The following is a 16,985-nucleotide window of genomic DNA, read 5'->3' on the forward strand; positions in this document are numbered from 1 at the left end:
GAAGGGTCATGATTTTTATATATTTTTTGTTTGCGCAGTAATAGCATCCTTTAATTCTGCGTGAAATCATGGTAATCTTTTGTTTTAAAACAACAAAGAACATATGTAATAACAATAAATAAATAGATTTTAATCCGAATTACAGTGCATTGCGTAAGTTTTAACGGACACGATTCTCCACCAATGAGCATCCACCACAGAGAGCTGTCGCCCAATCAGTCTCGGCTCCGGCCATCGTGACGGGTGACGCTTACCTACGTTCGTAAGCAGGAGGACATTGACTTTACTTAACCCTCGTCTCCTGCCGTGTGTGTTCGGCAACTAATCAAAACAAACACCACCTGTATCGTTACACCAACGTATCGTCAAGCGGACAACATGAACAACCTGATCCGAGCGAGCGTCCGCTGTCTGCGGGCGGGCAGCACTGCGGGGTACCCGTCGATGCGGCTCCCCGCTGGGCCGGTGTCGTTCACCGCTGCCCGGCTCCTGTGCGCCGCCACGGACATGCAGCAGACCCTGGGGGAGATGGTGAAGAAGGACAAGGTGGTGGTGTTCATCAAGGGGACCCCCGCCCAGCCCATGTGCGGCTTCAGTAATGCGGTGGTGCAGATCCTCCGGATGCATGGGGTGGACGACTACGCAGCGTACAACGTGCTGGACGACCAGGACCTCCGACAAGGTCAGTGGTCCGGGGACTGTCCTGATGGACCGGGCCAGTGGTCCGGGGACTGTCCTGATTAACTGTAGGGGTTCGGCTAGAGTTGTTGTTGTTAACTTAATGAATAAGTTACGGTTAAAATCCTTTTTGGTGACATTTAATCTAGATGCTAATGGTGACTGGCCGTATTGTCTCATTGCGTCATTTCAACACAGTGTTTATGGGGGCTTCTTGTCTGAAGGAGTCTGCCACACACTGGGGGGGGGCTCCACTTTTATCAGTCCTCACCAGCTCCGCCAGAGGGGTGGGGCGGCCTTTATGTCAAATGTTAAAATCTGTTGAGGAAAGTGCAGTTTTTGGCAACGTCACTGCTCGTTACAGAGAAGTGGACAGTCTATTGTGTGTTCAGGCCCTCACTTCAGACGGGGGACAAGGAAGTTAAGAAACCGACGACGTCACTCTATTCAGTAGGGCTTGTTTTCAAGCTTGGGAGACCTGGCAATCTCTCGAAAGTGGGTAAGCTGGTTCAAGCTGTAAAATAACCAATCTCCTATTGGGCCTGAACACGGGGAACAGGGAAAACTACCATCATCCACCATCTTCCTGACCGATAACTAATGAACCAAATTTTAGATAAGATCTAACTCTTTATCAGTGGAATTATCTTACCTTAACACTACAAATCACAGAATTAAACATTTGGAGAACATTGGTCACAGAGTCACTCGAACCAGCGACCTCACGATTAGAAACTCACTCGCTCTCTCCCCACCACCAGGCATCAAGGAGTTCTCCAACTGGCCCACCATCCCCCAGGTGTACCTCAACAGCGAGTTTGTGGGCGGCTGCGACATCCTGCTGCAGATGCACCAGAGCGGAGACCTGGTGGAGGAGCTCAACAAGATGGGCATCCGCTCGGCGCTGGTGGAGGCCGAGAAGGAGTCCAAGTAGCCCCGCCCCCCGCCGCCGCCACCGACCCACCCGGACACTCAGAGGAACCGACTCCCAGACGAACCACGGCCACCACCTGACCGCCCGACCGGCCGCCGACCAGAGCCAATCAGCACCGATCTTTATCTTAATTTAGTTATTTCCTGGCGTGGGGAGGAAGGTACACTGATTGGTTAGCAGGTGCCACCACTTATCTTGATGACGAGGGGGAGGGGGGCATCCAACCAGGGGTTGGGGTGCCCGAACGCTGACGTTCTGAAGTTGGTAACATCCAAAGGTAATAAGCGTCAGTGTCAAATCCAACGCGAATGCCAACTGCCACCGACCCCAGCCCCCTTTAGTAAGGATATGTTTACACCAGGTGGGGGTTGGTGGGGGTTTTACCTGGTGTGTGTGCGTTGGAAACTTAACAACAAGCCCGGTGGAACCTTTTGGAGAAACGACCTACAAGTCTGAATGACGGAGCATTTGAATACTATTCCTGTAAGGGCCCTTCTCCCCCCTCGTCCCTCACCCCTCCTCCCCCCTTGGCCCTCACCCCATCTCCCCCCTTGGCCCTCACCCCTCCTCCCCCCTTGGCCCTCACCCCATCTCCCCCCTTCCCTAGAAGGCTCTTGATCCTGCTGTTTATAGCACCACTTCCTGTTAGGGTTCAAACCCAGTGTGACGGCAGCCAGGAAGTGATGTCACCGTCCCCGTCTTATTTCTACTACACTAAACCAACGGGGAACGATACTGTTCTGTTTAAACAGGGTCTTATTCTTATATATCGGGTTCATTTCTTTGTTTTTTTTAATCCCAGACAAAGGATTATTTTTCTAGATCAGCTCGGATATTTCCATGATAGTTTGCTTTTACAAGCAATAGTATCTTTGAAGAAGCAGATTAGTACATAATAGCCAATAGCGACACGGTAAAGTTTGCCAATGGTTACATCTAACGTAGTTAAAGGCGGGCTTTACTATTCATGCATAACAAGTTCATATAAACCACTTGATTGACAGCAGGGTGCAGCAATGATTACACTGTGTATGCAAGCCATGTTTGTTTGTATCCTATTAACCCTTTCCTCTCACCAACCGCAGTCAGTTGGTCAACTGTCTAATGAAATGGTCCAAACGCACCCTCATCATGTGTACACTCTCCGAAACTTAACAGTCTTCCACCTCCACCGTTTTGTTTCTCCTAGTTCAAAATGGCGGTCTCGGAAATGGACAAGACAACACCTTGGTGGTCTATCTGTCTGTCCTGGTCTGTGGTCAGTTCTTTCTGTGTGAGCGCTGAAGCTCAGCGCTCTGCTTCACACTGTTGGTATTTAAGTGACGCTTGTGGTGTGCACTGTAAGATAATTTATATTGAGATATTACGTGTATTTCAGTGGCACATTGAACTGTTTATCAATAAAAAAAAATATTTTGCCATGACTTTGGATTGGGATTTTGTCTTCAAGTCAAAAATGACCGGATATAAACTTCCTCGACGAGGACATGTTTACCAAATGGAGGCAGGAATGGCAGGGTGTGGTCAGCCTGATGGTTGTAGGTTCAAACCTTAATGTCTGCAATGACCAACCCTGCCTGCTCGCTCATCACATGTAGCGTCACAACAATTCAGAGTCTGACAAAGGTGCTGGCTAAAGGCTACAGGACTAAACTCAACATTACATCCTTTTCTTGTCCAGAGCCCCTAGCAGTGATACTAAACTCTGGAAACTACCGGATACATTGACTCACTGGTCATAACTGACAAGCATAACAAGTGTCAAGAATAGTTATACTACATTTGAGACTGGTAAATATTTACCTCAGTATTTGAGTGTTGCTGAGTGTCTTTATATTTGCCGATACTGGAAAACACAAAATACTTACTTGAACCATATTCAAACTGGTAGATATATTCTAAATTTGGAAGTGACTATTAAACAGCCATTGAAGTTTAAATGGGATAAACATTCTGTGGTTCAAATGTTTGGTGTTTCTACTAGTTTCTACCTTAACTCTCTGTCCCTGAAAACCTCAATCAAAGCCAGAAATCCAGGGGTTATCATGGATTCAGATTTACATTTCGACAGTCACATCAAATCGGTTACAAAATCGGCATATTATCACCTTAAAAAATGTAGCAAGACTTAGAGGGCTCATGTCCACTGAAGACTTACAGAAACTTGTACATGCCTTTATCACTAGTAAGCTTGGTTACTGCAATGGTCTCCTTACAGGTCTCCCAAAACAAACTGAGGAAGCTTCAGCTTGTTCAGAATGCTGCTGCTAGAGTTCTAACAAAGACCAAAAAATTTGAACATATTACACCAACTCTGAAATCGTTACATTGGCTTACTGTAGGTCAGAGAATGGATTTTAAAATCATGTTGCTAACCTATAAATCCCTACATGGTTTAGGCCCAAAATATTTAACTGATATGCTTCCACTACATAAGCCTTCTATACCATTTAGATCCTATGAGACCAATCTGTTAATTATCCCCAGAGTAAACACGAAACATGGGAAAGCAGGATTTAGTTACTATGCAACAAATAGCTGGAATAAACTCTGAGGATTTAAGACGTTCACCAACTCTGAGCACCTTTAAAACAAGACTGAAGACGTTTGCTTTAGCTTTCTGCAAAATCTTAAATACATTGCACTTTCTAAAAAGCTTTTTTAACTTTGCCTTTATTTTCTATTTTAATACTAAAAGGCTTTTTTAACTTTCTATTTTACCCATTTCTTTGCATATGTTTTCTTTTACTTATCTATTATTTTATTTTATTGTATGACAACCTTTATATGTGAAGCACTTTGAGTCTGCCTTGTGTATGAAAAGTGCTATATAAATAAAGTTGCCTTGCCTTGCCTAGTCAAATGAGTAAATGATTATTACCTTGTGAAAATCTGTATTAATTCTTCTTATTTTGGTATACAAAGATTAAAATACATTTATCTGTACTGGGCCATAACTCTGAAAAGAGTATAAAATAATACTTACACCAGCTAAACTTGTAAGAATGGGAAGAACCGAAAACCAGGAACTGTAATAAATGAATTGGATGCTAAATTTGTTTCTTAAACCTGAAATTATTTAATACAAAATATTAATTTATAAAATAAAACTTAAGTAGGATTGACAGTAGCACAACACTGTAAAAACTGACATCGGCCAGCCAGGCTATTGGCAGTGAGCTGGCACACAGAAGAGCCAATCGCCTTTCAGCACTCAGTTCACCCTCCTCACCCTCAACCAATCAGTCCAAGGCTGCAGACGAACCCTCCATGCTCCCCCTCCTCAGGACCGACCGCTGCCACCGCTCCAATGTTCCGAGGGACGTCACCTGCCACCAGCCAATCAGGGGGCAGAGAGCAACTGCAGTAGCACCTGTTCCACCAGAGGGGGGTGCTGTTCCCACGGGTTAGTGTTTCTGTGCTTTAGTCTTTTATTTATCCTTAAAAAGGGCCCTTGTTTCCTCCCCAGTCACCAGTGCTGTTGATTCGCCGTCAGAGGCCATTAAGAAACCCTGTCATGACATCATAGGTGGGAGTGCCACTGGTACGCTGATCGACCTGTCCGTCAAGCGTCTGGTATGACAGTCCCACTTGTGATGTCACTATGGGAAGCGGTTGGGAGCTGAGACGGCTCGCGCTAGACCTTCTTCACCGAGCGGCCATGTTGGTTAGCTGGCTGGGGAAACCTTCTATGAACTCTGGAGGAACCATGACCACTCTAGGCCTGCCTTCCGTTTCCACACCCGGGAAGCATCGGGAAGCATCAGGAAGGCATTCCCATTTAATCGTCATGTTTTCCCCAAATATTCCAGAAGGTTTCCCACCCAAATAACAAAATGGTCGCCAGGGTGAAGGACGTCTCTGGCCTATCAGAACAGGGGCCCTTTAACAAGGACGTCAGAGGGGGCGGTGTTTCCGGGAGAGTGTCAGGGGTCAGAGGTCAGAGCTTCTGCAGGAAGCGCAGCACCAGGTCGCGCAGCGTGGTGCGCATGGGCTCGTTGTTGTCGCACACGATGTGCGTGGCGTGCGCCTCCATCTGGATGAGCGCGTCCTCCGCCTGCAGGTGGAGGATGTGGCCGTCGGCCGTCTCCTCCACCTTCACCTCGCTGACGCCGTGCTGCGGGGGGGCAGGGGTCAGAGGTCAGGGGTCAATACAGAGCGTGTAGAGGAGGTGAATGATGAAGGCCTGTCAACAGGGGCCCTCATAACCCGGGCCCCTGTTGACCCCCTCACCAGTGCCGGCTCTGGGGCGGTACCTTGTGCAGGGTGGCCAGGAAGCCGTCCAGGGGCACCGCGCCGCTCAGCAGGGGCTTGGGGGCCAGCAGCTCGGGGGGCTCCTCCGCCACCCGCTTCCTCTTCTTGGTGGGGGCGGCCGGGGGGGGGCGGGGCACCGACTGGCAACGCACAGGGGGACAGGCTTCAGCCGGACGTAGACCGCGTGTGGGCGGGTTAGCGAGCTCACCATCCGTTGGATAACAAGTCCCATGGATACGACAGGGGCGTTTGATTGGCTTTAAGCAGGTCTGCCTAATTAACTGGACGCTCTGATTGGTTGCGTGTGCATGATAGCCCACTGTGAGACCACTGCCACGTCGCTAGTATAGGTACGTCATGGATACAATCATACAAACACCTCACCATCAGCGTGTGCTTGTTGTCCTTGGACTGCAGCATCCCGGAGACGGTTGCCACGGAGACGCCCGGTTTGACCTCCGAGGGCACCAGGGACTTGGCCAGCTGCCGACCACAGAGCTCTCGTTAGGGTGGATCACGGTCATCATCAATGTTACTGAGACTGTTCACTGATCGACTGATCAACAGGACAGCCTTATTGATCGACTGATCAACAGGACAGCCTTATTGATCGACTGATCAACAGGACAGCCTTATTGATCGAGTGATCAACAGGACAGCCTTATTGATCGACTGATCAACAGGACAGCCTTATTGATCGACTGATCAACAGGACAGCCTTATTGATCGACTGATCAACGGGACTGCCTTATTGATCGACTGATCAACAGGACTTCCTTATTGACGATATCCAACAGGACAGCCGTATTGAATCGAGTGATCAACGGACAGCCTTATTGATCGACTGTCAACAGGACGCCTTATGAATCGTGATCAACGAACGCCGTATTGATCGACTGATCACAGGACAGCCTTATTGATCGACGATCAACAGGACAGCCCTTATTGATCGAGTGATCAACAGTACAGCCTTATTGATCGATGACACGGACTGCCTTATTGATCGACTGATCAACGTGACAGCCTTATGGATCGACCTGAGTAACAGGACTGCCTTATTGATCGACTGATCACAGGACAGCCTTATTGATCGACTGATCAACAGGACAGCCTTATTGAGCGACTTGATCAACAGGACAGCTTTTGATACGACTGATCGACAGACAGCCTTATTGATCGACTGATCAACAGGACAGCCTTATTGATCGACTGATCAACAGGACAGCCTTATTGATCGACTGATCAACAGGACAGCCTTATTGATCGACTGATCAACAGGACAGCCTTATTGATCGACTGCTGAAAGTACTGGGATGGATCAGGGGGCAGGGAGACCTACGCCCTACCCCCACCTTAAGGACATCCTCTAAGGCCCACTGAAAGGGGGTTCACTACATCCACCAACACCACCCTCTCACTATAAACACATAGCTACATAACAACACTGTGTTACTATGGTAACCGGGAGAATTCACATCTAATCTGTTAACTTTAGTCGCCCTCTGGGCTGAGGCTGTTAGAGTGGTGTTATCCTGAGGGTGGTGTTACAGTGCGGGTGGTGTCATCCTGAGGGTGGTGTCGTGCAGGGGCTCTGACCTCCGGCAGCAGGTGGATGGGTGGTGTTATAGTGCGGGTGGTGTTACTGTGCGGGTGGTGTAACAGTGCGGGTGTTGTTATAGTGCGGGTGGTGTCGGTGCGGGTGGTGTAACAGTGCGGGTGGTGTGACAGATCGGGTGGTGTTACAGTGCGGGTGATGTTACAGTGCGGGTGGTGTCGGTGTGGGTGATGTTACAGTGCGGGTGGTGTTACAGTGCGGGTGGTGTTACAGTGCGGGTGGTGTTACAGTGCGGGTGGTGTAACAGTGCGGGTGGTGTCGGTGCGGGTGGTGTTATCCTGCGGGTGGTGTTATAGTGTGGGTGGCGTTACAGTGCGGGTGGTGCTATCCTGCGGGTGGTGTTACAGTGCGGCTCTGACCTCGGGCAGCAGGTGGATGGGTGGTGTTACAGTGCGGGTGGTGTAACAGTGCGGGTGGTGTAACAGTGCGGGTGGTGTCGGTGCGGGTGGTGTAACAGTGCGGGTGGTGTCGGTGTGGGTGGTGTTACAGTGCGGGTGGTGTTACAGTGCGTGTCGGTGCGGGTGGTGCTATCCTGCGGGTGGTGTTACAGTGCGTGTCGGTGCGGGTGGTGCTATCCTGCGGGTGGTGTTACAGTGCGTGTCGGTGCGGGTGGTGCTATCCTGCGGGTGGTGTTACAGCGCGGCTCTGACCTCGGGCAGCAGGTGGATGGGTGGTGTTACAGTGCGGGTGGTGTCGGTGCGGGTGGTGTCGGTGCGGGTGGTGCTATCCTGCGGGTGGTGTTACAGTGCGGCTCTGACCTCGGGCAGCAGGTGGATGGGTGGTGTGGTGCGGGTGGTGTCGGTGCGGGTGGTGTCGGTGCGGGTGGTGTGGCGCGGCTCTGACCTCGGGCAGCAGGTGGATGCGCTCGTAGCGCCGTCTGAAGGGCAGGCTGAGCACGGAGCAGCGGCGGTACGGGAGGGGCGGGGCCGGCAGCTCCAGCATCAGGTCTGAGCGGTGGGACTGGGCGGGCGGGGGCTGGGTGTACTGCTCCGGACACACCACGTGCAGCGGCTGGGGGGGGGGGGGGGGGGGGTTATCACTGGCCTGGACCAATCACAGGCCTGGACCAATCACAGGCCTGGACCAATCACAGGCCTCGCTGCCGCGTCGCCTCGACTGAAGGTAACGATGTCGGGGAGCGAGGACGTAAGCGGTCCGCGCCCGCCTTGCGGTGCGTGAACGTGGGACCACAATCAGCATTTAGGGTGAGGGGACGGCGGGGGGTCAAGGTTCACTCGTTCAACTCGACTGCAGAGCCCCCCCCCCCCCTCCCTCCTATGCACCTGTTGGAGGTGGACCGGCCTGGCAGCGGCTATAGGACCTAGCATTGTGTAGCATCTCGTCCCGTCTCTGCTGTATACGGGGTTATCCTAGTGATTGTCAGTGCTTGGCACTTGGTTCTATGAACATCCTCACTGTATCGACAGCCATATACTGTTGTTTCTCTTTCTTCTGACTAATGGACTCAGTGTAAGTCGTTTTGGATGAATGTATAATGAAGCCCAGAGGTCTGAGGGCCATCACTGAGCCAGATGCCCTGACCCCTACTTCTCCTTTAAGGACGTGGATCTAAAGCTTCCTGCCAAAGTCCTTCTGGATGAAGATGACTGACTCGGTAGTAGGGCTGTCAACGAATATTCGAAGTTCGAATATTCGTTCGAAATGCATCCAAAACGCGAATTCGAACGTGAAAATTAATATTCGAATGTGAAAAAACACTACCGCGGTACAAGGCCTCTATCTGCTTTGTGAATGAGCCTCTGTCTGTTCGCGAGTGTCCCTCTAATATTCGAATGTGAAAAAAACACTCCCGCGGTACAAGTGTAACAGACTAGTATTGTGAAGAGCGAATGTATTTTATCCCCTCGGGGTTTCCGTACTTGGATATAGGTATTCCAGCTCTCACGCTGTGGACTGGGGTGACTTTGATAGGTACTAGAAGTAAACGAGACTATTTTCCCTTCCACGCACCTTGTGTCATTCTTGTCAATATAAATATCTAAGTGCCAACGCATCGTTGACACAACGCAGCCTATCTGCTTTGTGAGTGAGCCCCTGTCTGTTCGCCAGATGTCCACTCATAATATTCGAATGTGAAAAAAACATCCCGCGGATACAACGCGCCTAACTGCTTTGTGAATGAGCCTCCGCCTGTTTCGCGATGTCCCCTCGTTTTAAATGTAAGGAAATGCCCAGCAGGAAGCCGCACGCCCTATCTATAGGATATATATATATCCCACTACTTTGAACCATGGTTTTGTCGCATTATTGACATATTGACGGTAAGCTGCGTAAAATAGGCAACCAGATATTCGAATAGTTCGAATTCGTGATTTTTTTCCAAACGAATATTCGAATGTCATTTTTGAGCAATTTTGACAGCCCTACTCGGTAGTAAACAGTATGCGCTGCCATCTGGCCAGAAAGGTTTCTCTTTGTTTAGCCAAAACAGTAAATAGTGAGGATAAAAGATCATTAACATCGCTTTGGAATTTAGTTTAGAGTGGAGGAGCTTAATCATGCCGGCCGTTTAAAAAAACCTGCAACAGATGTTTCATTGTTTTGCTGAGGCCTTGGCTCCAACTAGTATCAACCCATCATATCCATAGATAGAACGCGTCTGCCTCAGTGTAGACTTTGATACAATTTTTTTTAAAAAAGAGTCCTGAGCGTATTGGTGGCGGGCCCGGGTCCGTTCTAGCTGTTATGTCCGTAGCGTCTCCTCATTGTCGTTCGAAACGGAGTACGGGCTCACACTGGACTCCTTGAGCAGCGTGGACAACCTTTTGGAAGTTGAGGCTCGTGTCGAATGGGCAGTACACCACAACTTCATGGACAGGGGCTGTGAGGTGGCAGCGCGTCCAGGTAGGAGAAGTCTGGCTCTGGGGGGACAGACGGGAGACAAACCCTGAGGACCCACCCTGAGACAAACCCTGAGGACCCACCCTGAGACAAACCCTGAGGACCCACCCTGAGACAGACTGGCCCTGAGACTGGCCCTGAGACTGGCCCTGAGACAGTCTGGCCCTGAAAAAGACGGGTCCTGAGACAGACTGGCCCTGAGACAGACTGGCCCTGAGACAGACTGGCCCTGAGACAGACGGCCCTGGAGACAGACTGGCCCTGAGACTGGCCCTGAGACAGACTGGCCCTGAGACTGACCCTGAGACAGACTGGCCCTGAGACAGACTGGCCCTGAGACAGACTGGCCCTGAGACAGACTGGCCCTGAGACAGACTGGCCCTGAGACAGACTGGCCCTGAGACTGGCCCTGAGACAGACTGGCCCTGAGACAGACTGGCCCTGAGACAGACTGGCCCTGAGACTGACCCTGAGACAGACTGGCCCTGAGACTGGCCCTGAGACAGACTGGCCCTGAGACAGACTGGCCCCGAGACAGACTGGCCCCGAGACAGACTGGCCCCGAGACAGACTGGCCCTGAGACAGACTGGCCCTGAGACAGACTGGCCCTGAGACAGACCCTGAGACAGACTGGCCCTGAGACTGGCCCTGAGATAGACTGGCCCTGAGACTGGCCCACTGAATAAGTGGGTGGGTCAGTTATGGTTCTTGTGGCCATTTGTCCCTTCCGCTACACCCGACTTACGTAACTACATAGCATAGCATAGCATAGCATAGCATAGCATAGCATAGCATAGCATAGATTGCATAGCTTAACCTAATATAGCCTAGCATAGCATAGCCTGGCATAGCTTAGCCTAGCCTAGCCTAGCCTAGCAGCGGCTCACAGCGGGGGCTGTACCGGTGAAGATGATGGTGTTGAGGCTGGATCGGCCCCACAGCTCCATGAAGTGCACCACGTCCCCGAAGCGCAGCGAGGGGTGGCCCGTGAAGACCACGCAGGGCTGCCGGAACTCGCTGCTGAAGTCCCCGTGGATGCTGGGGTAGTGCTTCAGCTTGTTGGTCTGGATCAGCTGCAGGAGAGACGCCGCGGTGAGGCTACACGCTAGAATGGCTGTTTACGTGTGGAGTAAACCGGGTGTGAGACCAGATGCTAGTCCTGCTGTTCAAACAGTTATCAAAACCAGGTGCGAGACCAGATACAATTCATGCCTTATACTTATATAAGAAAAACCTGGTTCCCCTGTAGGTGAACCAGGTGTGACACCAGACGGAGACTAGTCCTACTGCTGCCATAGGTGAACCAGGTGTGACACCAGACGGAGACTAGTCCTACTGCTGCCATAGGTGAACCAGGTGTGACACCAGACGGAGACTAGTCCTACTGCTGCCATAGGTGAACCAGGTGTGACACCAGACGGAGACTAGTCCTACTGCTGCCATAGGTGAACCAGGTGTGACACCAGACGGAGACTAGTCCTACTGCTGCCATAGGTGAACCAGGTGTGACACCAGACGGAGACTAGTCCTACTGCACATGGGGAACCATTCCTGAATGAATCCCCGATACAGCACCCACCTCTGCGTGGGGGAAGGGCGGCTCAGGGAGGTAGACCTTGGACTGTTTGTTGTGGCAGAGCCTGCAATGGGCCACATTAACACACAACACAACACACAACACACGCAATCAGCATGGTGCCAGGCCCGAGTAGTCAAACACTGATCAAAACGTAACGGATCACAGCTTAAACACAGCTTTGAATCAAAACAACTGGACGGTCTTGAATAATTACTGTAGCTTATGCACCATATCCTCGTGCGGCCTCAGGATATGGTTATCCTGGTTGTAAACAATATTATTAAATAAATGGATAGAGAAAATGTTCAAATGAAAAGCCCCCCCACCACTCGGCGAAGATCTGGGAGAACTCCAGGGAGCTGTTGGCGATGGGGGAGATGAAGTAGAAGGGTGTGCTGCCCAGGTTGGCGCTGTCGATGAACTGGTACAGGCACTCCAGCAGGTCGTAGATCACCCCCGACGAGTAGCAGGGCACCAGCACGTTGCCCCCCGCGCGGATCGTCATGGCTACGGGCGGCATGGCAACAACATCAGCACCACCGTGAACACTCAGAACCTCCCAGCTGGAAGTCCAACACCACAGCCACAGCCAGACTATACTCATGACTGCAGTGAATTAATGAATGAATGCTGAATGAATGAATGAAGCACAACAGGCCTTTGAGTGGCCAAGGAGAACAATTAAGGATTCAAATGTTTTTTTAATACACAAAAGGTGAGTGAGTGAGTGATGGTTTTTGTATCATGATGTCATCGTTTGGTTTGACTGAACCCATCCTGTAGGCCGACGCCCAGCGGGTCTCATCAGAACAGCCTACCCAGGTTGCTGCAGAACTCTCCCAGCATGCCGTCTGGGTTGGCAGTGGGCATCTGCGTAAGGCCCGTCAGGATCAGGATGTCGCTGTTCTTCAGCGAGCTCTGGTCCATCGGCTGGAGAGACAGAGGAGGAAGAGGAGGTCATGGTGGACTTTGGACCGCTTTCAAAGAACCATCAAAGCAGACTTTAACTCCTTGGCTGCCAAAGTCCTCTCCAGTATTATCGAAGGAACCCTATTTTACCAACCAGGTATGATAGGTACATCCACGTACCAGCCTGACCAGTGGACTGTACCAACTGGGAGGTTGATCCAGCCAGAGTCGATGTGTGGACACTCCCACGCGTGGTTAGACTAATCCACATCGCCCCTGCTGGTAAAACCTAAGACCCTCTCAGTGGATCCCAGGTGGGTCTCACCTGTGGATGTGTGGTGAGGAGGGAGGAGCCGGACATATAGGAGACCTTCTCGTAATGTGATTGGATGATCCAGTTGGAGCTGCCCAATGAGTAGCCGGAGCTTAGAGGGGACACCTGCACAGCGCCAAACAACTCCTGGAGAACAACAACAACAACAACACAAACCAGACGGCGGGTGTTTACATCTGAACTCGCGTTCCAGCAGGAGCAGAAGGAGACGACAGACGAGTCCTCGGGTACGTTTAGGGAGAGGAGTGAGGCCTGATGCAGGACACGTACCACTTTCTGGGAGTACCCCACCAGCTGCACCTTGCTGAGGGCCGAGTTGACCTCCTGGATGGTGTAGCACCTCTTCCACGCCCACACCTCCGCCACGTCCTTCAGCGGCCCTGGCAACAGCCTGGAACCAACGCCCAATCAGCCGCCGTTCAACACATCACGTCCTACTATACACATCATCTAGATCTATTGTCAGCTTTAACCAAAGCAACATCTGAATTTGGATGCATGTGGACACAAGGGGAACGCGGGCAAGGGGGAATCGAACCGAGACCCTTTCGGCTCCACTTTCCTGCTGTCTACATTGTTGCATATTAAAAGGAACATAATGTGTTTTGAGAGGCATGCAAACATGTGAACCTCTGTATTTCCTTGTTCTTCCAGCAGGTGGCGGTCTGGGCTTTGGGCACTCTCTCCATGTGGTTGACCAGCTCCTCCATCAGCAGCCTGGAGGAGGAGACAGTGGGAGGGGTTAGACTGAAATCAGACAGAATAGACACGCATCCAATAAAAGTGTTTCTAAAGATAAATGCATCACCCTCAATCATCATCTTAAGGAAAAAGAAAAAGAGTTAATATATATATAAAAATGTGAGCTTTAAATATATATGTTTTTTGTTTTTTTCACCAACTAGAAGATTCCCGTTCTACGCAGAACCTTCCGAACCTTCCCCCCCCCCGAGCACTGTGAACCATGTGAGTCGGTGTTCCCCGTCGCCGTGCCCACGGCGCCCTACCGGCCGATCTGCAGCGTGGGCTCGGTGGCGTACACGGCGCCGGTGAAGCCGCTGTGCTCGGTGATGTAGGGCAGCGCCATCATGCAGTGGTAGTTGGAGATCAGGATGACGTCGATGGTGGACAGGTCCATCAGCTCCCTCTGGGGGGGGGGTGTTAACGTCAGAACAGGGAATAACATAGGACAACATAGGACAACATAGAATAACATATGACAACATAGGACAACATAGGACAACACAGAACAACACAGAATAACATAGAATAACATAGAATAACATAGGACAACATAGGACAACATAGGACAACATAGAATAACATAGGACAACATAGGACAACATAGAACACAGGACAACATAGGACAACATAGAACAACACAGCATAACATAGAACAACATAGGACAACATAGGACAACATAGAACAACATAGGACAACATAGGACAACATAGAACAACATAGAACAACATAGGACAACATAGGACAACATAGGACAACATAGGACAACATAGAACCACATAGAACCACATAGAACAACACAGAACAACATAGGGCAACAAAGAATAACATAGAACAACACAGAACAACATAGAACACAGAATAACATAGAACAACATAGGGCAACAAATAACAACATAAATAACATAGAATAACATCTGACTTGATTATCAACACTAGGATTATGATACGCAGTAGAAGTAGTAGTAGTAGTGGTTGTAAGCAATAGTCGTATTAATAGTACTTAAGTAGTAGTCTAATCGTAATTTTAGTTATAGTAGTAGTAGTATTAATAAAAGTATCAGTGATAGTATTCACTAGTGATAGTGAATTGTGATATTAATAGTAGAAGTATGAGTATTAGTAATAGTGGATTAAAAGTAGTAGTAGTTATAGCAGCAGTAGTAGTAATAGTTCTAATAGCAGTCGTAGAAGTAGTAGTAAAATGTATTGACAAAGAGTAAGTTGCATTAGCCATTTATACGATAACCTCCAGCTCTCTTTTTAAAATGCATATATTTTGGTTCAGGTCATATACTTAGTAATATTAACCACGATAACAGCAACGCAACTGAAGAGTACGTATGGCCTTGTGATGTTGTGATACAGTACAGTTAAATGCATGAGGTTTGTTTTACCTCTGGAAGACACAGCTCTGGCTGGGAGTCCACAAACACTCTGCCACCACACTCCTTCAGCTCCTGGACGCACAACAACACAACACAAGTTTAATATTGCACACTAGTGTATATGATATAATGTATTTGGTACATCTATTACTATATCAAATCTACTATTTCATCCTGGCCAGACAAGCCACCATTTGTAAATACAATTCGTCCACATTCATTGATCATGATTAAAACCAATATACATGATAACGCATTTTAACTCATTCATGTCTGTATATAATATAATACATTGTGAGTGTCATTCTGTGTGAAGCATGCTTATCCAATTCGTCTGATTCTGACACACGACTTCGTGAATACAGTGACCCCAGAAAACCAATCAGACACAAACTAACCCTCTTACCTTTTCCAAGTTGATCGATCCGTCCTTGGACACCCAGCCAGGCAGCTTGGAGAGTCTGGGACTAACGAACCAAACGAAAGAGAGAGACAACGATACGACACCATGAGAGACAACACAACATTACACAAGACAGTAAAACCGTTCCCAAAGTGTGCACCTGACGCCGCTCGCACCAGGCCAACGGACTCACCTGTGCACCAGAGGCAATGGTAAGAAGTTCAGGACGGACGTGGTGTCCAGGCCACAGTCCAGCATGATGGTAGTGGATTTAAACTTGAGCACATTGCAGGGCAGCGTCGGGTGTCCTGATAAACAGTACTGGGGTACAGTAGATGGGATACAGACATTGTTAATTTCGCACGAAAATGGACACAACTAACGTTACTGCTCATAGGGACGTTTGGCTTGGTTTAGACTGGGTGTGCGGGGGACGTGTACACGTTTGTGCACCGTTGTGTACCCGCACACACACACACCTACGCGTTAAGTTAGTTGTAGTAGAGTTTATTATGATCAGACTCATGAATGAATGATACTAGATGGGTTAGCTATGGTGGAAAACAAAGGCTTGTTCAGCCCAACTTGAGCCGCTCACCGGATCTCATGGTCAAATACAAGTTTACAATCACCGGGGTGAGGACGTGTTACTCACCAGTTTCATTTTGACACCCAGAAGTTAAGAATTCAGTTGAATTGACTAGCTGGCTGTGCTAGCACTAGCTCTGGCAGTGCATGCAGTGTTGTTCTCCACAAGTGTTGCCAGATTGGGTCCGATTTCCCGCCCAATCTGGCAACACTGGCTGCAGTAGGGAAATCTGCGCTGGAAATCTTACTAGATCTGGCAACACTGATCTCCACTCGCTCTACTCTACTGGTCTCTGATGCTCCCTCACAGCGCCCCCTGCGGCACCGGAGGACACACACACACACACACACACACACACACACACACACACACACACACACACACACACACACACACACACACACACACACACACACACACACACACTGCCCCCCCAGTCCAACTGGCCCAGTACTACCCATGGTACTACCATTCTCAAGTTATTACAAAATATAATTTAGTCAGGGTAGTCTACTGATACACGAGTCCTCCTCCGTGGATAATAAAGTGACAATTTATGAGATGATGTTGGTGATTTAATTCAAGATGATGATTTATGACAGGATGACAGATAGTGAAGTTATGTGCTGGAGATCTAATATCGAAAGGTCCATCACTCCAAAAAAAATGTTGTTGATATAATTCTTTATTATTGGTA

General features: G+C 49.4%; 2 protein-coding genes across 2 annotated transcripts; one reads left to right on the plus strand and one right to left on the minus strand.

Moving 5' to 3' along the window:
• Nucleotides 1-194: 194 nt before the first annotated feature.
• Nucleotides 195-4,423, plus strand: glrx5 (glutaredoxin 5 homolog (S. cerevisiae)). Its single transcript, XM_056581188.1, has 2 exons — nt 195-682; nt 1,440-4,423. The coding sequence occupies exons 1-2, from the start codon at nt 379-381 to the stop codon at nt 1,610-1,612; spliced, it is 477 nt and encodes a 158-aa protein (XP_056437163.1). The 5' UTR covers nt 195-378; the 3' UTR covers nt 1,613-4,423.
• ints9 (integrator complex subunit 9) lies at nt 2,263-16,506 on the minus strand. Its single transcript, XM_056581189.1, is given in 18 exon segments — nt 2,263-5,729; nt 5,869-6,006; nt 6,251-6,349; nt 8,325-8,492; nt 10,229-10,303; nt 10,305-10,363; nt 11,246-11,417; nt 11,924-11,984; nt 12,250-12,430; nt 12,742-12,853; nt 13,158-13,292; nt 13,437-13,557; nt 13,797-13,883; nt 14,174-14,313; nt 15,306-15,368; nt 15,703-15,763; nt 15,893-16,020; nt 16,355-16,506. Coding segments are annotated over 18 exon segments (1,986 nt in total). The 5' UTR covers nt 16,364-16,506; the 3' UTR covers nt 2,263-5,552.
• Nucleotides 16,507-16,985: the final 479 nt, after the last annotated feature.

The sequence above is a fragment of the Gadus chalcogrammus genome, chromosome 21 (assembly GCF_026213295.1).
Source record: "Gadus chalcogrammus isolate NIFS_2021 chromosome 21, NIFS_Gcha_1.0, whole genome shotgun sequence".
Classification (NCBI taxonomy): Eukaryota; Metazoa; Chordata; class Actinopteri; order Gadiformes; family Gadidae; genus Gadus; species Gadus chalcogrammus.